Source organism: Corapipo altera, unplaced genomic scaffold (assembly GCF_003945725.1).
Source record: "Corapipo altera isolate COAL_440 unplaced genomic scaffold, ASM394572v1 48, whole genome shotgun sequence".
In the NCBI taxonomy this organism is placed as follows: domain Eukaryota; kingdom Metazoa; phylum Chordata; class Aves; order Passeriformes; family Pipridae; genus Corapipo; species Corapipo altera.
Window position 1 is genome coordinate 2,022,264 of NW_020884931.1, and position 21,047 is coordinate 2,043,310.

General features: G+C 39.8%; 1 protein-coding gene across 2 annotated transcripts in view; it reads left to right on the forward strand.

The window, feature by feature from the left end:
- The window catches only part of FSHR (follicle stimulating hormone receptor), an 87,276-nt gene extending 70,338 nt beyond the window's left edge, over positions 1 to 16,938 (forward strand). For both annotated transcript variants that reach the window (XM_027659349.1, XM_027659350.1), the window contains 4 exons: positions 1,921 to 1,989; positions 2,108 to 2,182; positions 7,029 to 7,214; positions 13,226 to 16,938. In XM_027659349.1, the coding sequence (XP_027515150.1) occupies positions 1,921 to 1,989; positions 2,108 to 2,182; positions 7,029 to 7,214; positions 13,226 to 14,453 (1,558 nt within the window). In that variant the 3' untranslated portion in view covers positions 14,454 to 16,938. The remainder of the gene's footprint in view (positions 1 to 1,920; positions 1,990 to 2,107; positions 2,183 to 7,028; positions 7,215 to 13,225) is intronic.
- Positions 16,939 to 21,047: the final 4,109 nt, after the last annotated feature.

Sequence of the window (21,047 nt, forward strand, 5' to 3'; positions counted from 1 at the left end):
TTTAATAGGTTTAGCTGTGACGGGCTCCGAACTTATTTAAGCCAGTAATTCGGATTGCATCTGAACTCATGCTATGCGTGGGATCAGCACAGGTGGGAACTGAGGATACATATGATAATAAAGTGCTAGAAATTTATGGAAGAAATTCACCTTGCTACCAGGTCTGCATAGGCTCTAAGATAGGTCTTTCCTGCCCTGAAATAGTGTGTTAATGGTACCTCAGGGGCAGTGACCTCCTGAAGTGGGAGAATTTTAAAGCCTGTTTTAAAAGCCTGCTATAGCCATGAAATGGTAAGTAAAGGCCCCTATATCCAAGCTCTGGATCTTTTCCTCCATTGTCACCTGTTGCTAATATAAGATTTACTGGAGTCAGTAAGAATGCTGGTTGAAGTGAGGAAAGAATTTGTCTCAAGAAAAGCATGTCTATAAGTGCTATAATGAGGTCTTGAGATTTAGGTAATTTTTTTTTTGCCCTTTTTACTATTCCAGTGCTATTAGAGAGGTGACAGGAGTGTATAGTCCACCCTGTATGGCAATAGTGACTCTTTTTTACGACCTTAGTATCTCATTGCATTAGCATCATGTTCAGTAAGAGAATGCAGCTAAGTGCTAATACTGTGATTAAAAACATATATATCAGCCTGGCAGCTACAAATGGGTAGGATCAATTTAATATAATAAATGTTTTAAATGCTGTAAGCAGGGACACGTCTCTCCTCTGTGCCTGCTCACTCATGTCTAATAGTGCTTGCAAGTGAAGGGGACGGTGACAGTTCTCCTGATCCAACCTGACAGATATTATAGACACAGAGCTGTGTACATCTGCCTGTCATGGTCAAAAGAGTAATCCTTTCGGCCAGACCCTTAACTGATTTTCGTGCTGACCTTAGTTCACCACCTCAGACCTTAGATAAGTGGGTCACTTGCATACTCAGCTTTCAAAGTGAGTTAGGAAAAAAATGTCCAAGTTTGCTGACAGTTTAATTAAATCAGGCCATTTCTGCCATCAATCAGACCTGTCATTGCCTGTTGGAGAGGGCGTGAGCTGCAAAGTGACGTTTAAAGTGAGATGAAAGATTGCACCATAAAGATGATAAATATAACTGACCCAAATGTAAATTTTTAGGACCGTGAAGGGACAGAGGGAAGGACGTTAAACGTTAATTAGGTAATGCACTGGAGTAAAAACTTGGCAGAAAGCCCCAGGAGCATCAATTCCCAGTTTCATTACCTGTGTCTCCTTTTGGGGGAAGAAGCCTGGGGAGGTGGGACTGGGGCAACAGAGCAGGCAGGGAGTATAATTTGTCAAGGAAGCAGACGCAGCAGGAATCACCCACTTTCCACAGCAGTTTGGCACCACTGCCACCCCCCTTCTGCCCTCCTGCCTGGCTCAGTACAGTCAGTCTCCCTCCTCCACCTACCTGGCTGAGCATGTGAGACCATGGCAAACAGCAGTCTTTTTTCTCTAATAGCTGGCAAAGATTAAGCCATGGCTCAGAGTTTCAAAAGAGTCTTGCTAAACAGTAAAACTAAGCGTCACTGACAGCGCCAACAGGAAAGATCCTGGTCTCATCCCTCTTGGGATTAACCTGGAACAGCCACACCAGCTCTTCTGCAGCCTTCCCAGTGGAGCCATGAGCAGTGCCAGCATCTTCACCAGCTCTGTCCTTACTTCAGAAACTTACTCTAACTGTCATCTCTGATGGTAGCACTCATCTGCCCTATTCATGTCTGTGCTCTCCAAAGTCTTTGTCCAAATATTGGGATTTTACCAGCCAGTATTCATAGAAATTTCACTGTTTCAATATCCATTTAACATTTTTATTTGCTTGAGATCCCTTTCACTGCTTTGAATTACATACATTTTAGTCATGAAGGATGAATAAGAACACAGCTCTCTTTTTCTTTTCTCTATTACAGATGGCTAAATAAAAATGGAATTCGGGAAATTGAGAATCATGCATTTAATGGAACATATCTGGATGAGCTGTAACTATTTCTGTTGTTTACTATTCTGAAAAGTGATAATTAGAAGATGGTAACTTCTGTAAGATCTATTTTTTTTTTTTATCTCAGATTGTTTCAGCATAAATATTGTGTTTTTCAGAAATCTAAGTGATAATCACAACTTAGAAAAATTGCCAAATGAGGTCTTCCAGGGAGCGAATGGACCTGTTGTTTTGTAAGTAATATTTGGACAATACTTTTCTCATTATTGACTACCTAGAAAAGACCAGAGAAGAACATACAAATGCCAGTATGGATTTCAACATCTCACAGACCTTGAACTTCAAAACGAGACGTAGTTCTGAATATATTAAAAAAAAAAAAAATCAGTCTAGATCCTTATTTTCACTTTGTCCTCAAGTTTTTGAAGTATTTCGAGTGAGAAATTTAGATTAAGATTCCTCTCCATGGTTGATTAAACTGTGTAAGAGAGTAGTGCTTTTGCTTTTGGTTATTTTTCCAGAGAAAAATGTTTTTGCTTTTTTGTTTGAGCAAAATGAAGAATAGGTGAGTGGTTCTCAGCGCTTAAATCTGGATTACTTGCCACTGAAGATCTCCCCTGTGTCTGTGAAGCTTAATTTTAAAGAAAAATTCCTATCTACGGTGTTAGGGACTGGGATGTCCCATCTCCTGTAGAGACAGGTATGAGACACATCCCACGCAGTTACAACAGGATGTCTTTGGTGGGTGATGAAATGGAAATTGAGATCTCAGCAGTAGAGAATTCAGCAGTAAGATGCTCAGGAATCTCAGTAACCATTATCTCAAACCATGGTTTGCCATGGGGTCTGAAAATGCCTGTGATTGTGCAGAACTGCTTGTTTTCCTGAGCTCAAGCCACAACATGTAAGAGCTGCAACAGAGATGTAGGAGCCTTTTTTTGTCTCACCCATTTGTCAGAACATTTCTCTCTTCCCATCTATCCCGCTTACCCAGAGAGGACTAAAAGTCACCCAGAAAAAGTGAAAGGGGTCATTGGAGCTCTTGCAAGACTTTACACAGATGTTGGAGTGGTTAAAAATCTAAAATGGAAGGAGAAAAATGTCTGATTAACCCTGAGTTCAGTCCAGAGCTTTTCTGAAGGCGTTTTGTTTCCACATTGTGATGGCCAGTGCACCCATGATATAAAGAGCTATGGTGTGGGTTACTGCACTCTGTTTCACTTCCCTCACTTCCTAAAAGCGTCTTCATTCTTTGGAAAAGACTACCAGTGGAGCATCTTTTCATCAGTAATGTCAGAGATGTTTCTTAGAAAAATCATTGTTTCCTGTAGCAAAAAGTAAATGCATTTTCTTTGCAAGCTATAGCTGATACAGTCATATTCTGAATGTTTATCAAATTGATTTGCCTGTGGTTGAGATTCATTTGATAGTTCAATTTCTAACACTGAGTTATTTGCGTAAAAAGTTTTCTGTTCCATTACCAATACATCCACTATTCCATGGATGGGAAATTACCTTTTTATCCTGGATGAGATCATGAAAGAAGAGCCTTCTTGCTCATCCATCAGCGTAGTGTACACCAGGGATGCACTTTCACTTGTGGAATGATTGACCCATAATCATATCTTTGCTGGGAGAAATAGTTTTGCTGCAATCAAATCCATGTTGCAGACTGCAATGTTTTATTAGAATGAACATCGCGGGGTTTAACTCTTGACCTTCTTAAACCAGTGTTCTACAGTCAATTAGTTTCAACTTCTATTTTATAATTCAGCGTATTAAAATAATGTGAAAGGAACACAAATAATCAGAAAGCACCAATCTTAGCCCTTGTACAGACTACAGAGTTTCACAAATCAATTCCTCTCTCAGACTTACAGCTCTTAGCTAAATTAGAATATCTTTTTTGGATAGACATCAAGTTTTGAATTAAAAGATTTCAATGCTGACAGTAGGCAAGTAAATCCAGCCGCTAATAAATCCAACACCTATACATATTGCTTCTATACAGAAATACACTGTATTTCCAGCTTGGAGTTTCATAGCTTCAGTTTTCAGCCATATTGTTTCATTTAATTGTTTTCTGCTGCTCTCAGAGCTGTAGTGGCTTACACCAGCTTTTGCTGGTGTCCTTAGTTCTCTGACTATGTCCTGACTCGATGCAAGGCATGGTATGGCAGTGGTCCATCCTACCCTTGAAATTTGTCTTCAATGGGAAACCCACCTATGGAGGCTACAGGAGAGTTCCAGTAGATCCCCAGCTCAACAGCTGAGTCCCTGAAGTGCAGCCAGAGATCAGTTTAGATACATGGAGAAAATTCTCACCGACCACTTTACCGCCCTCTGCTTTCTGCTCCAGCAGCTATTTCCCACCATTTCTGTATGTGCCTTTCAAACCTCATCAGCTGGTCAGTATTTTTGCTAATCCAACAGAGACTCCCAGTGGAAAGGGAAGTGATTGGAAGAGAAGTCAGATTCATTTTCCTGTTCCTGCACCAGCTGCTGTCAAGGCTGATGACTAACAGCCAAGCAGAAATAACACAGGAACAAATATTCCAATTGATGATGCCTTGTGGTTTGATTTCCTATTGCCACTTTATGATCTTGTTCATCATGATTATTTAACTTATCAAGCCTCTAACTAGAGAGCAACATCCCAAAGAACTTTTGCACTGAAGTCTTTGTGTGGTAACTCAGTGGAGTAAGTTACTAAACCACCCTCACAATGTCTATGTTTGCTGTTTGGGGGCATGTCAGTGGTCTATTGATAACTATCCCTCACAGACATACCAACAAACCCCTGCAGGAGTTCGCAAATCAAATTCCCTAACTGAATTCTGTTTATGTGCAATAATTAACATAAAAAGAAAAATTGTTAAAATAAGAATAAAATATTTTTGTGGAAAAAATATTTAATATTTATGAAATTATTTCGAGATTATGAGAGACCCAGTAACCTTTTTGCTATTTGTAAGTCCAGGTGGTATTCCTATTCGTATTTGCTCATTATTTCCACTCATTGTAGTAACAGTTTGGATTTGGTAACGATTTTAACTAACAAGCCAAAGAAAACATTTTCCATGTTCTTTTTCAGAATTATGAAGTTTCACATGCTCTTAATGACGCCACGAGTGATGTTGTCTGTGGATTTAGGCAGAAAACTGCTGTTTAGTTGTTGGCTCGTGAGCATATACTCTGGGTGACAGTTTTCATTAGGCAGTGCATTGAGGGCAATAGTCAGCCCATGTGAAAATCAAGATTGCTCATGGCAACCTAAATACCTCTTCAAGAGTCCAAGTCAGAAACGGATAGCCTAAAATTTCTCATTGGTTGCTGTTTTCAGCTCCTGTAAGAAACAGACCCAGGATCTCAGAGCCCTCTCTGTAAGAAGTGAGGCTTCTCTCATTCTGCCCTGCAGAAGTTCATAGCATTTTTGAATACACTGGTCTATTTTCCCTTCCAGTAGAAATTATGGCCCCAGGTCAGGGCAGTGGAGTGGAGTCTGTGTTTGCTCCTCTGCTGCCACAGTTCATGGTCCAGTTGTTGAAGGTGGTACATTTCTTTAGAGCCTGGATGTAGGCACAGCATGGACACATCATCTTTACCCAACACCAATTTTACAAACCACTTTATCAGCTGCCTGTGAATTTGTTAGGCTTGGCTAGAGTTCAAACAGAGCCCTTCCCTGGCATTAATTTTGTTTCTTAAACCAGAGAACAGAGATGCAAATGTGTGTATGGTACATAGGAACTGTCTAAACTTCATTACCTGCTGCTAAAACCTGGTCTCCCCCTCACAAGACACCACTCTACTGTATTAAAATGATAATAAAAACAATTTGTGCATGTTGGGTCATAGAGATCAAATAACATATTGTCCTGACATTATACTGTTACAGATGAATTGAAAACTGTATCTTCAAGGGGACACGGAGAAAACTACAAATATTGTCAGTTTAATTCCCTGATTAAGGAAAAATTCTGTCTTTTCTTGGAGAATTAAGAGCAGAGTAGCCTCAGCAAACACTGTATCCTGGAGCAGTCTCAGCCCATGAGAGCACAAAGGACTAAGGGAGGAGGACAGGGTGATTTTGTGCAGTTCATTTTTACCTTTTAAGAGAAAGAAGTGTGTTCTCATGCTGTCATGATCCAAGGGACACAGTTTGTGTCCCAGTGAGGGAAATTTGGAGACGTTTTGCCCCAGCTGTTACACCCTGAAGCTATGGGGAAGGATTCCCAAATATCTGAGCCTGGAGATGGAGCACACTTGGTCCTTCTTCCCTGCATGCCACAAGTCAAGATTTAGTGTTTGCAGAATGTGTTTCCTTTTAAAAGCCCCTCTAATGGTCTCTTTAATACATTCATGGGTGTTGGTTTCATCGCTGCCTCTGATAGCCTGTCCAACACAGTAATTGCCTTCCACATAAATACATCTCCTAACCTCCTGTAATCTTGTCCCATTCTTTGCTTCAGTCTGTGCTTTATTTGTTTTTTAAACCTCTGGGAATGTTTTGTTGGTTTGGTTTTTTTGTTCCTAACAGTCTGAACAATGTCACCCCTGTGTGTCTTTAATCTCCTTTTCTTTCTAATGAGCACAAAACCTGATATACCCAACCTGTCCTCACATCTGTACCCCCATGTGAGCTTCTTTCTTTGTGTTTATTGCTTTTTCCACAACAGCCTTCCCATGATGTGATGATCATACAGCAAACTTCTACTGCGATTTCATCAGCCTTTTTTATCCTGTAAGAGTATTGTGGGATGATTGTTGCATTTACTGGGTATTTACTAAACCCAGTGTCATATGGCGCTAATGGTTTGTGTCCCTGTTAATTCTTACCCAGAACATTATGGGAATTTTTTCTTTATTTCTCACAGACTAACAACATTTGATTGTTGTTTGCAATGCATATTAGTTCAGTTTGCTGGAGGAACCCCTAATTTTTCACCAGATCCTCTTTTTAGTGTAGATTTCCAGGTGATCTGTTTCCAACCACTATTCTGAGAATGAGTAGGACAGTCCCTTGTTGAGCAGAAGTAAATTTGCTTTTTACCAAGATTTTCATCTGTTTTCTTAAAGGGATATTTCAAGCACGAAAATCAGTTTCCTGCCAAGTCATGGATTAGAACTCATTAAGACGCTAAGAGCAAGATCTACACACAATTTAAAAAAGCTTCCTGATCTAAGCAAATTTAGATCTTTGATTGAAGCAAACTTCACGTATCCTAGCCATTGCTGTGCATTTACAAACTGGAAAAGACAAAAGTAAGTGATTTAATTTGTTTTTCTTCTTGGCGCTTTTCAGCATTTGATAGTAAATTAAATAAAATTCCTCAAAGTCTGGATAGAAAATGTCTCTTTAGAGCAGGTAAGTAAATGGATAGAAATAAATAAATACACAATACATACAGGTGTTTGCATGCTACACAGTGTACTGCCTCCACATTACAGGGAATTGTTAAATTCTAATAACTGTGTTAGCTTACCATCAGTATTTTCCCCAGCTGCAGCTCTGTCCCCACCTGTTGTAGGTCCATGTTTCACTGGATCTGCTGTCCTGGATCAGCCTGGAACCATGCTGAAAACATTAAACAGAAAAAGCTTGATAACTTTTCAGGAGGTAGCTGGAGAGAAAGCTGTGTTTGCAGAGAAGCTGGTCAATACTTGTCCATCGACTCAGGAGGGTAACAGGACCACTGAGTGATGCAAAATACTGTTCTCTCAGAAAGCCTCACTGATATTGGAACACTGTCAAGCCAAGCATCAGAGATACCTTATCTGTTGAGTTGACATCGACAATGTTTTTGGACGTGACTTCTGAAATGGTTAACCTAGAGCAGATCCATTTTACCCAAATCAACAGAGGGACTGTGGGAGGGTATGGTGTCTTTTTAGACTCCGGTTGTAATTTTCCATGCTTGTTTTAATTTTCTATTAGTGAGTTGCAGTGAGACTTCAGGTATCAATGACTCTTTTTGAGTATTTTCACCTGCTCAGGCGGTCTTGAAACGTACACTTCAAGTAGTTAATGAGCCTCCTGAATTTGTGTCACTGGAAAACATGGCTGATACCTATGGAAACCCCTGTAATTGTTTGAAGTTCTTCCTTTACTGGATGTCCTGAAAGACTTGAACTTTGCCATGGCAGAAAAAAAAAAAAGTCATGAACCATTGTCATAAATCAAGACATCATCTTCAGAAGTTGCATAAAACTTCAAAGAACAGTAAAACCATGCAGAAAAAGCATAAACTGTTAGTAACTTCTATTTTAACACTTAAGATAGCCATTTATTTTACTTTTAGCATTGTATTGTCACCAAACAATGGAAGATAACTGAGTTTGCTTGTGCTGATAGCCAATAAATATCAGCTACATGTGTTTGCAAAACTGTCTGCATAAAGAATGCAAGTGCGGTTCTGGAGACTGCAGGGATAAGGGAAGTATCTGACAGAATCCATCTCCCATTTTCCATTTTTGTTCCAAAATGCTAAACTGTTCACTAGAACAATTTAAACAATTTATCAGCAGGAGATGTTTTCACATACTTGTGCAGTCTTATGCAGACACAGTGTTCAGTAACTTATATGTAGGAATGGGTCCAGTCTTTCCAGCCCTGATGACAAAGTGGTGTATTCCAATGAGTCCAATGAAAGCATGTTTAATCCTGAATCTCCAAAGGAATGCTGATGTCACTGTGATTCATATTTTTGAAGGTACTTGGCTTCTGAGCTGCTTGGGTCTAAGCAGGACCCAAATCACAGAATCCACCCCTTAAATTAAGCAACTGGACTTTTCAAAAACAAAGTAAGAGTTGCTATTGAAGGAAGGCTACAGGAGGAAACAGTCCTGATCATGTGGTAAGCTGCCAGTATCTAGTCCCCTTACTTGGGCTTTAAAATAACTTCCTTGTCACACACTCGTCCCAGGGAATTGAAGACCACAACACTCACTTTTCCCCTTGTATAGTCCCTCTTTTGGAGGCCTTTACCCTGGCAGGCAAGAAGCCAAGGAGAACATAAAACATCGCTTTCCACAGTTCGGGTAAGCATAATTTTGCAAAGAAATGCCAACAGACCTGTGCAGAGCTCACACAATCCAGGTATGGATGGCCAACAAGCTGGGCTGGAGTACCATGCAGTGGTGGGGCTGCTTCTGGAGAAGTTTGGTCACAACTTCAGTCTCCTATAGTATCAGGTGTAATGCAATGGGGAGAAATAATACGTAAGTTGGAGATGCTCTTGTTTATGACATATGATATAGGACTACTTGAATGAATGTGCCTGTGAACTGTACCACCCTGGTCAACAGAACAAAATTGAATGTATTTATATATGTCTTTAATAGCTACCAGATGTATTTTTAACTAAATATTAAGCATAAATAGAAATTTACTAGAACCTTTCTGTTAGCTGCTTTTTAACATAATTAAAAATGGTAATTTCTTTCATACAGTCATGTGTCTTGTACTAAAATTGGTGGGAAACTAACATCCTTTATCCAGCTTAAAGAAAATGGATACATGTGTTCAGTTTGAATACTGAAGATATTACAATACACGTCAAAAGAGATGAGTCACACATGTAGTAGCTACACCAGCTTTCATTTCAAAGCAGTTTTCATGACAGCTGGCACAAGTTGTGAGTGCATTGAAGGCTGCTCAGGATGTTTAAAAGTTATTGATAGTTTGTATAGTGCTTGATCACACAACATGTAATATTTTTTTGGCAAGAGCTGTGCTTGGTTCAGTCCTGCAGCATCACTTGTGGTGGTGGGAACCATGATGTGTCCTGACTTGTCATGCACCTTCACAGGAGACAATCAGTATTCTGTGACTATTTGGCTCTCAGAACACTTCCAGGTAGTCCAGGGAGTATAAAAAGGATGCCTTATCACCCCCAGAAGTGCATTTCTAAGGATCGCAGCAGCAGCTGCTGTTCACATGGAAACTCTGGGAAGGAATTAAAACAGGGATGTGTGGCCCCTTTCTGGCTGCCAGTTTATGTTAAATTTTCCCACTTTGACACTTTTGCAGCACTCGAACTCTTAGAAAAAATAAATTGCCATAGCGAATCCTGCTTGGTCACCTCTCCCAAATCTGTCTGCGCCAGAGAACAGATACTGTTGTGATAATGGGAAGCTTAAACCTGTTACAGCTTTCTAAATTTTGGAGAAGGTCAAATCAAGCTCTGCCAGTCTGAGATACAAATTTTAAGACAATTTTGATGTTTTTCCCATTCCCATAAGGACTATATGCTAAATATTGATCTGTGAATTGATCACGCTTGAATATTGTGATGCTGGCCTAACAGAAGGTAAGCTACATTCTTAAGTCTGGTACAGTATGTTGAACTCCCTCACATTTTTCTGTGACTGGAAAATAATATCCTTGAAGTGTGGATAGGGCAGAGGTTGGATGTTAAAACCCTCAACTTGACATATACCATTATGAACTTCAGTAAGCTTTTGGCTTTCTTTGACATAAAGATCGCCTTCTGCCAGAAAGAATGACATTGATATGACTCTGTCCTTACACTTGATCGTTATTCTTCGGAGGACCTGTCACTTGAAATCCTACTTTTTCAAAAAATGTGGCAGAATCAGGAGTCATGTTTGGGCCTTGTCTCATGAGAACATACTATCAGTTGCTCACAACTCACCTGATGTCACCTTTTGGTGAGAATGATTGGTTTGAGATAGGGCTTAATACAGAACCTAGGTTAAGACTATTTGTTCTGCTGAGCATGTTTCTCAGCACACAAAATCCTGCTGTCACCAGTTCCAGACAAAGCACATAAAATAACAACTTGTACAAAGGTAGTAATTTTTGTTTATTTTTGTCAGAGCACTCTGTCAATTTCAATTTTATTCTCTAAGTTGTCTTTTCTCTAGTTTATTTTTCTAGTTTACTTGAGCAAAATAATGCTAAACAGTAACAGAGTTTTACAGAGTGCGTAAGTGGAGTGTATTACAATACCCACAGCCTCAAAAGGAGGCAAGGACCCACCCATCCCTTGGCAAACAAGGTTTTAACTTGTTGCTCTGAATGCACTGCACAGTCCAAGGAGTAAACATTACAGGGCAAAGATATTGTAAGGGTCAGTATCAGAGGATGCCTCTTCCTTCCCGTGGGATATCGCAGCTGCCCCTCTTACCTGCTCACAGTACAGGTAACCAGCCTTGTCACCCTCCTCGGAGCAAACACAGCAGCTAACTCCACGGGACCCTGGTTCTACGTGGGACCACTGGCTGTAAAATAATTCAAGAATTAATAAATTGTAATAATCAGAAATATTTAATTGGCCTTACGTAGCAGGGAATAGACTTAGGTCCAGGCAGTGCCTCCGTAATTTGGGAAAAGGTTTACTTTTAACTAATGCTGAGAAATGATTGGATACAAACATTTCATTCAGTTCATTTACGAAGAACCACCAATTGCAGTACCCCTGGGTGATTGTTGCACGAAAAATGAGGGACTTTCTGTCCCATTATTGCTCCTTGGAAGCCTATATTCCCTTTCAGCTAGAGAACTGTTGATATATTGATCAATACAGTGGACCCCTCACTCATCCTTATGCGAGTAGAACACAGGGGAGCAAAATGTAATGCCTTGTTATTGCTATTGTGACCTTCATAGTGCATATTTGACCTCACAGAAAATCAGTTTTCTACCTCAGTTGACAGGCAAGATAAAAAATATTGATAATGGTAGAGGATGTTCAGAACCTCATAGGAAATGTCTCTCACCTTCTGGTGCTGGGCCTTCATTAGTTTTCCTTTCTTGCAGACCTTTTAAACTCAATTTTTGGAAGATATAGTGAGTGCACAAAGTCAAAGGGTAAAATTAGGTTACAAAGAAGAATTCTCCCTTTTAAGCCACTACCAGTTGTTCAAAATTTTCAACCTAACTTGTCTAGAGAGTTCTTCTCTTGACTGTACTGAAAGTCAGGGTGGAAGATAAGCTGGGGTCCTGTCCTAGAAATTTTACACCTAAGTTGCAGTCTGGATTGTAGCTGAATGTAGGCAGACCTGAACTGTGTTGGTTTTGCAACACATTTTCCCCTGCTTTATTTCCCAACTCAGATTAGGTCTGCATCCAAAACTATGGATTATAAAATCCATAGTTATAAAATGCAAGTTTATGGGACAGCAAACTTCAAAGGTAGCCTAGGATAAGCTGTTGTAAAGTCTGACCCTTCATTTCATGTCTATACAGGAATATATCTTGATATTTCTTAACTTGATGGACCTACTCATCTTTCTATCATCTCAGTCAAAATATTTGTTTCTTTTGTTTGTTTAGGGATGTAGAAGGGTATAGAGCTAATACTCTATGAAATAAAACCAAACACAAAACTATCAAAAATACTAGTTTAACCTTCAAAGGCTTTTTTTTCCCTTGAAACTCTTTTCCTTTATTTACTTGTGCTGCTAAAAATTCTTGGAGTGTTTAAAAAATACTTGCTGGCAGAAACAAAAGCAACTACTTCTTCCATTAAAATGTTGGTTTGATTTGGTTTGGTTTAGTGTGGCTTGGCTTGGTTTTGCTTCACTTGCTTTCTAATCCATTTTCTTTGAAGAACAGTTTTTAACAAAATGGTCTACCATGTCTTGTGTTCATGTTGGCATCTGGCTTCTAGGTATTATCTGGAAACCTACATGAGCTTATTTGTGTTATTTACTTATGTTACTGGCCAGTAATGTTATGAGATACTAAGAAATAAACAGCACAAACTGGAGGTGTTCTGTGCCCTGATGGAGTTACAGAACTATGCCACAGTGATGGTCAAAACCTCTAGGAAAAAGGGAATTTGAGAATAATATTAAGGGATCATAGCATTATTGTGGTTCAACAGAGTCCTTATAAACACAGATGAATTGACTAATTCTTCAAAGCTCAGTCTTACATTGCTATTCATCATCATGTATTTCCCCCACGCACAAATCACCTTATCAATGACAGACTATGTGAGAAATTCAGTTCAAATAAGGGAGGCTTCTCGGAGAGGCTGTTATCCAGGTGGATAACTCTATCATGGGTGTTAGGCAAACATTAGGCTTTTGTTTCCCTTATATTTTATGATGTTTCCAAATCACTTACCTGTTCTTGTAATATTTTATAAATAAGGACCAGCCAGACTGTTAATTTCAAGCTCCAGGTAATCTATATAATCAGTTAAACAGAAAAACTGAGCTGTTAACGGAAACTGGATGATTTTGTGTTGTATACCTCACACTGTGTCTCTTAGCTTCCAACTCCACTCTTTTTACAATTTCAGCACCGAATTACATCCGATATGTATCATGTCTCAGGCCAAGAAAGACCTTAAGGAGCAGCCTGGCGAAAAGCTACAGATACAATCGGCAGCTGAAGATTATATTTCAAGCTATGGCATAGGATTTGATCCAGCAGAGCATGACTTTGACTACGGTTTATGCAACGAAATAGTTAATGTAGCTTGCTCACCAAAACCTGATGCTTTCAATCCATGTGAAGATATCATGGGATACAACATTCTAAGAGTCCTGATATGGTTTATCAGCATTTTAGCTATCACTGGGAACATTGTTGTCCTCATTATTTTAATAAGCAGCCAATACAAGCTCACTGTACCTCGCTTCCTGATGTGCAATCTTGCATTTGCAGACCTGTGCATAGGCATCTATCTGTTGTTTATTGCATCTGTGGATATCCAGACCAAAAGCCAGTATTACAACTACGCCATAGACTGGCAAACTGGGGCAGGATGCAATACTGCAGGATTTTTCACAGTGTTTGCAAGTGAACTCTCTGTTTACACACTGACTGTGATCACCCTGGAGAGGTGGCACACCATCACCTATGCCATGCAGCTGCACCGCAAGGTTCGATTGCGTCACGCTGTGATTATAATGGTCTTTGGCTGGCTGTTTGCTTTCACAGTAGCACTTCTTCCGATATTTGGAGTCAGCAGCTACATGAAGGTCAGCATCTGTTTGCCCATGGATATAGAAACACCATTTTCTCAGGCTTATGTTGTATGTCTTTTAGTGTTGAATGTGCTCGCATTTGTGATTATATGCGTGTGCTACATCTGCATCTACTCCACTGTGAGGAACCCCAATGTGATCTCTTCCAACAGTGACACCAAGATTGCCAAGCGCATGGCCATACTAATCTTCACAGACTTCCTCTGCATGGCACCCATATCCTTTTTTGCAATATCAGCCTCACTCAAGGTTCCTCTCATCACAGTGTCCAAATCCAAGATCCTTCTGGTTTTGTTTTACCCCATCAACTCCTGTGCTAATCCTTTCCTCTACGCCATTTTCACCAAGACTTTCCGCAGGGATTTCTTCATTCTGTTGAGCAAGTTTGGTTGCTGTGAAATGCAAGCCCAGATTTACAGAACAGAGACCTCCTCATCTGCTCCTAATTTCCACACAAGAAACAGTCATTGCCCTCCTGCATCAAAAAACAGTGATGGCCCTATTTATTCATTGGTTCCTCTGAATCACTTGAACTGAAACACTTGCATGTATTTGTGTCTGAGGCAGTGTGATAATCACGTCCAACAGTGCTTTTGAATAATGACTTCAGCATAGCATGTAAATTTAGGTTTAATGAGGAAAGAAACAATTAATTCCACTTTGCTATTTTTGTTCAGTGAACAACCATCAGAGATGGTACATCATCTTCATCAGCTCTTGAAGACCAAAGTGCCAAAGTCTTCTCATAGAATTACCTTAAGAAAGAATTAGATCATAAACCAGTATCTCCCACCATGCAGACAGAGATTCCCTTCATTCTAGGAAGATGCTGGCTGCTTATTGAGAATTAAGTAGTGTTTATATACAATTGAAAGAAGAAAAAATGTGTAGAAATGATTTCTTTTTGTGTGAAGTGTGTTATAACAATGACAAATAATTAGGCTTTTTCATTAATTGTACTTCCTGGGCTTGCAGGAGACAGAAGGCCTACTTAAGCCCTCCTTGAGCAGACTTACTCGGAACGAGAATATCCTGTCTTGTTTCCATTTCTGTTGACCACAGCAGAGGGACAGAAGACATCTCCAGCTATGTTGATGTTTTCTGTTTCACACTGCATGGACCTGCCTTACTCTGCACAGAAGTGTCGCTTTGGGTGGGTTTTGTGTTGATGTAGATCGGCAGACTCAGAGAAACATTTTTCGTCTAAGTTTGTCTCTAGAAGTTGATTTGATTTGGGGTTTGTTTTCAAGGTAAGAAAGCACAAGAACAAAGGCAGGAGAAACCCCTTATAATAAGGAGGATGTTCTCTCAAGTTGTTCTCACGGAGTTGGGTTGAATTCACTTTTGTGTGTCTGGGCCCCTTGGATATGCCAGGATGGGCCAATGGGCTGCCGTAAGATGATACAAGAGGCAGGTTTACCATACAGTAATATTAGTGCATTAACCTGCCTGGCCTGTGTAAAGGACAATGGACCTAGGTATGGCTTTTGAAACTCTGAATAAAAGTATAAAAGTTTATGGGAAATCCTAATTTTTTGTAAAATATTTTTAGGATTTCCCCTTCCCTTCAGAAAAAAAAAAAAATCCTTTGTGTCCACATCCAGATTTCCTGATTTTAGAGGATTTTTTACTGAGATCTCAATGAATGTACAGACTTTTTACATGATTTGCATATTAAACTTTTTGAGGGTTAATCATTCCAAATTACATCAAAGATTTAGGGATGGGTAGGATTTTCTCATGCTGATTGTGTGGATATGTGTGGATATGTGAGCATAAAGAAAACACCAAGAGAGGATTCTGGGCTTCATTTCCCCCTCACAAACAGTTCACAGTTTTGCCCCATGAGGTTATAAATCTTTGGAGTCTTCATGGTTAAAAGCGATGTGCTTTAAATATTTCCTACCTACAACTCATAAAATTTCAGTAGCAAATCTCGATGCTTCTATCCATAATCTCCCATCATCAGCTTCACATTTCAGCATATGAACCTGATGTGAATAACTACAGGAGGTGATTATTCATTCAGTCCTAGCCGGGGAAGGAACTATCAGCTCCCCAGTGCATAAAACAAGGGAGATAAAAAAGAGTGTGATTTGGGGGTTGTTTTGGGATTACACAAGTAACACTCCATCCAAGATCCAGGGGAAGGAAGAATGAAAGAGAAGAGCGGAAAGACAGTTCATCTCTGGGAAGATCTTCTGATTATTCAAAGGAATGATTTTTTTCACAAATACTTTATATCATATATAGTGCAATGGTGTGCAGCCATTAAAACCCATCCTGATAGAAATGACTGAATGATGATGTTCCAAAAAGACAGATACTCTAGTTACACTAAAAAAAGGCTCCTGATTCTATTCTTGGGCCAAAAATGAGGAGTGTTATTTGACAAATACTACCCCATTTTTGTTGATAAATAGGGAAAATTCTTGTAGTGCATCACGTCACGCTTTTTTGCCTGGGCACTGTCCATTTGCCAAGGATGAGACCTGGTAGTTCAGGAAAGCACAGGCATGATAGTCTAGAAGCCAGTTTTGTAAGTAGTCTTGTCAGGCACATGGGCTTGATACATCTGATCTACTTCGTGCAAACCCATTGCCCAGACATTTGCAGAATTAGGACGCAGTTAAATATGCTTTACAAATTAGCATCCCTGAAAAGAGACCTTGCAGGATTGTATCTTGTGTACAGAGTCAGATCAGCACCAAAGGGACGAAGCCACCTTAGCCCACAGCTCTTCCTCCAGAGGATGTCAGATTTGATACTTGAAGAGCAAATAGAACCTGCATAATTGAACACCTTGCCTTGTCCCAGGCAAGAGGACATGTCATCCTGCCCATGCTGCTCAGGAGCTCTGGTGGCAACTCAGGCTGTGGCAGCACCTCCAAAGATGGGAGATTGACCGTGCAGTTGCCAAGACAAAAACCTCCTTCTTCTAGTCCTTAGAACCCCTTGACTTTAACTTTTCTTTGGATTTTAATATTCTTAATTTTCCAGATTTTGAGACACATTGTGTGACCTGTGTATGAGACATTGGTCTGTTTGTAGGAATTTTTTGTGTTTTTTGTTTGAAGAAAGCAGTATAACAAAAAAATGCAAGATACATTTTTTTTCATACTTGTAATATACAAGTCTGGTGTGGATTTTCTCAGCACTGAACAACATGTTTATGTTGTAACCTTTAAACTGTTTTACATTTCCCTTTTTGAAATCCATTTTAATAAAACCAATATCACAACAAAGTGTCTTGAGAACAAGTGTATGGCCAGAGATATGCTGACAAAGTATGCAATAAATGTTACTGCTTATCTGGAGAGCTCCATTTTTGCGGCACAGCCTCCACAGTCAGGTCACTGTGACCTACAGATGAAGCTCAGCTGGTGAGACACTGCACAGAAAACCCTCCTGTAGAGTCCTGGAGAGTTAACAAAGCACAGAAAAGTATGTTTGAAACCTCTTCAACAAATAACATACTAAGACTGACCTGTTTTGGGTCTTTTTTAACAAATCTCTCTTCTATTAATTCATATTTCTTATGAAATAAGATATTATCCATTGATAGAGCTCAGAAAGGTATTTTCTTCCTTTTCAATACATATAGATGGTTCTTGTTATGTGATACATTCTAATTTTTTTCCCCTCCTTCTTACATCCTGGGCTTGAAATTCTATTTTGTGGAGTATTCTGCTCCAACAAATAAGCATGTGTCTGTGTGTGCACACATGTAGGAGAGAGAGGCCACAGGTAACAAGAAAACTGAGTCAAAGCCTAACTCCAACTCACAGAAAAAACCTTGGAGTTGTTTTGTTTTGGAGCCCATTGCTAGCTTGCTCCAAAGACCACTTGACAGTAGACAATATTGTGATACCTTCTGGTTTTCTTCACTGCCCTTATGTGGCGATCCATTGCATTTTAGACTTCACTAAGACCCCAAAAATGCCCAGTTAAAGAATTATGACTCTCTTTGGCCTTATGGTGCCACCACCAGTGATACAAAGAGACTGTGCTGGCAGTGAGATCATGATAAGCAACTTCTTCATCTGTTTGATAGAAGCATCATTCTTTCAGGCATGTACCTTGTGGGGAACCCAAACCTGACCTCCCTGAGAAACACTCATCTTGTGATGGGAAATGAGAAATGGGACCATTTCAGCTTGGCAGACTAAGGGCAGCATCACAGAAATTGTCACCATGGGTAAAGGTAATAGAAGCAGCTGGTCAAAGGCGTCAATAAAAGCAAAAACCTGACTCAGTAGAGAAAATGAACCATGATCCATTTTCTTTATAACTTTGCTCTGGGGGTTGCACAGATATGCCAAGCAGAGTTTGCTCATTAGAAGGCAGGTCTACATTTGAGCTTGTTAAGAATGCAAGATGAGATTTGCATCCCATTTAGCAAGTCTTCAAATCATTTGACCACATTTCTTTCCTGTAGATTCCCTCCTAATCATTCCACCGAGAACACAGCAGATAATCTTACATTTAATTTATGCAGCTTTGTTGTTAAGAAGAGTTAATAATGTGAAATGATTTATCCTCAAGGAATAATTTAAACATCCCTCCCCCTCCCTGAATGAAAGAACAGAAAAGAAAGGTGGGTCTGGTTCAAACGGTCAAGTAAGCACATACAAACCTCCTCACAGATTTGCATCTTTAATGTGGGCATATGCAATCTCCCATTGTGTATGCAAATGTGAATGGCTCATACACAATCTTCTTCAGTGAGAGTTTTTGTCTAAGTACTTGGTTACAAGCACATATTTGAAAATGTGGGCCTTGTTGCTTTAAAATATTCAAGCACAGGAGTAGGATTTTATAGCTGTCATCTGGATAATTAAACTCTTCATTAACAGTTGTTCTCGAACCAGTGGGTGACCTTTAATTAGGGATGAAAGTACTCAGGAATGGATTTCAAGCATTAAGAAGCTGCAGAGGAGCCCTTTACCCCCCACTTTCCCAAGTCCATTGAAAATCTTTCATAAAGCACTGGTTTTCTAAGAGAAATGATGCTGTGTGAGACAAAAATATGTTTCCAGGCCCAACTCATCAGATGTATGCTTCACTTAACCTTGTTATAACTAAAATATTGTATTTTCTTTTTTCTGTCTTATACAGACTTTGCCATGTGTTACCTGGGTCTTTGTTATCCCAATCTGGACTTTTGTATCAAGTTGTACCCCCAACAATAAAAGAACAGGGAAAATTAGCAAATTCACAATGAGAGCAGAGCACAGATGGGGGGGACACACTGTATTTATGAGTAGATTGAAGATTGCAGGGCAAGATTGAGTAATATGGACATTTCTGATGAGTTATCTGAATATCCAGTGGCTAAAATTTTGCATTAAAGGGGATATTTTGGCTGAAGTATTGTTCCCAGGAACTAATAGAAATTTCCATGGGAAAATCCTATGGAGAGATAAACTTTAAAGGAAATTCAAGTCAGGATATTTTATTTCATTCTTGAAGAATTGTACTAGGAAAAAAGCAAAAGATTGATAAAAAACAGCATGTATACACTGTCTCTGAAAAAAAAAGGATCCAGGCACCACACTGGACCATCACCAGTCACCTTTGCATTGCAATTATTTGTACTGCTTGTGAGCTACAAATGCCTGATTAGCTTTAGATACTCCCAGTTTCTTCTTTTCTTGACTATGTTGTATGGATAGGTATGTATCTCTTGAACATCTGTACTCTTCACTCTTCATTGCCTCAACTTCACCTCATCTTGGTCCTTTTCAAAATGATGGTTTATGCTGTCTGTGCTTAGAAGTGTGTTCTGTTTTACCTGCAATCATGCAGGAACAGAATCCACACCCCTTAGAAATATTTCTTCAGAAATCAGCAGTTGGAAGATCAGAAGCCTGCTCATAGCTCTCTGTACCAGTGTGCACATGTATTCTTATGCTGCCTTCCAGTTTCCCTCTCCCATTTTTGGTTATTTGTTTGAGTGACTGTGGCGAGGATAACTGGCCCTTTCCCAAGCTTAAGACATTCTGCTTTGAAATAGTCTCTGTTTGAGCCAGCTGACTTCCATAAATCAGGATGATGAAAATAGATCCCTCTCCCTGACTCTACACATTCCCTGGATTTCGCTGGGGGGGGAGAAAAATCTTATTTTTACATAGCGTATATACAGTTTTCCTTTCCCACATTGTCATCTGCATTTTAGCCTTGTCATGGTGGCATAAGGCATCCCTAAGTGTAGCAGGAGAAACTGGGGAAGGAGGAGGGAGGAATCAGTCTCAATAAAGTGGGCCCATCAAAAGCTAGAAAAGCACAGCCAGATTAGAGCAGTTTTTAAAGGATCCCAACATGCTCCAAGGACTGTCAGAACTCATGTCAAGGAAAAGCCCAAAGCCATTCTCTTTTTTTCATTTCTGCACTACAGTCTGCACTAATACAGGATTCACTCTGCCTTGGGGTCTCTGCATAGGTCTACATGGCAGTAGGCTGCGCAAATACCGAGTTTAACAAGGGCACCAGAAACAGAGGTTTTCCTCAATGCTGTACCTGTGCTGAAATACTGTTTCTCAGCAGAGCCAAGTTGCCTGGACTAGGCGAACAATTGAGTTGAACTAGACTTTTTTTCTAGGAGAGGCACAGGCATGGCAGAGTGTTTTCAACCATGTTAAATTAACTAAGGTTTGGGGTTTTTTTCCATCAGCTTCAGCTTCTCCTGCTACCCATCATTACCTTTCTCTTAGACTATTTGTTCTTCCTTCCTTCCTTCAACAGTCACTGCTGTCCACAATCACCACTTTTAGTATCAGTTTCCCTTCCTTTCATGGATGGTGGCATCTTTTTACTCCAAAGTCACAACTGAAGCACTTATTAGTCACTGAAAAAGCTTTCAAGGCATCAGTATTCTGTTTTTTCACTTGGAGGTGTTGTTTACCTCATGGTAACACTCAGAATATTTTTCCACACATTTAACACCATCTTTACTATTCCTCAGCTTCAGCGTCTGTCCTACAGTACACCATTAACGAAGGCACAGGCTTGATGGTGCCTTTGGTCTCGGTTTCAATGTCCCTTTTGCACCTGTGTAGACAAGTGTCATCATTCTCAGACCCTCAAAAGAGACCTCCCAGTTTGACTGCCCTGACTATAGGTGCTAGTCCT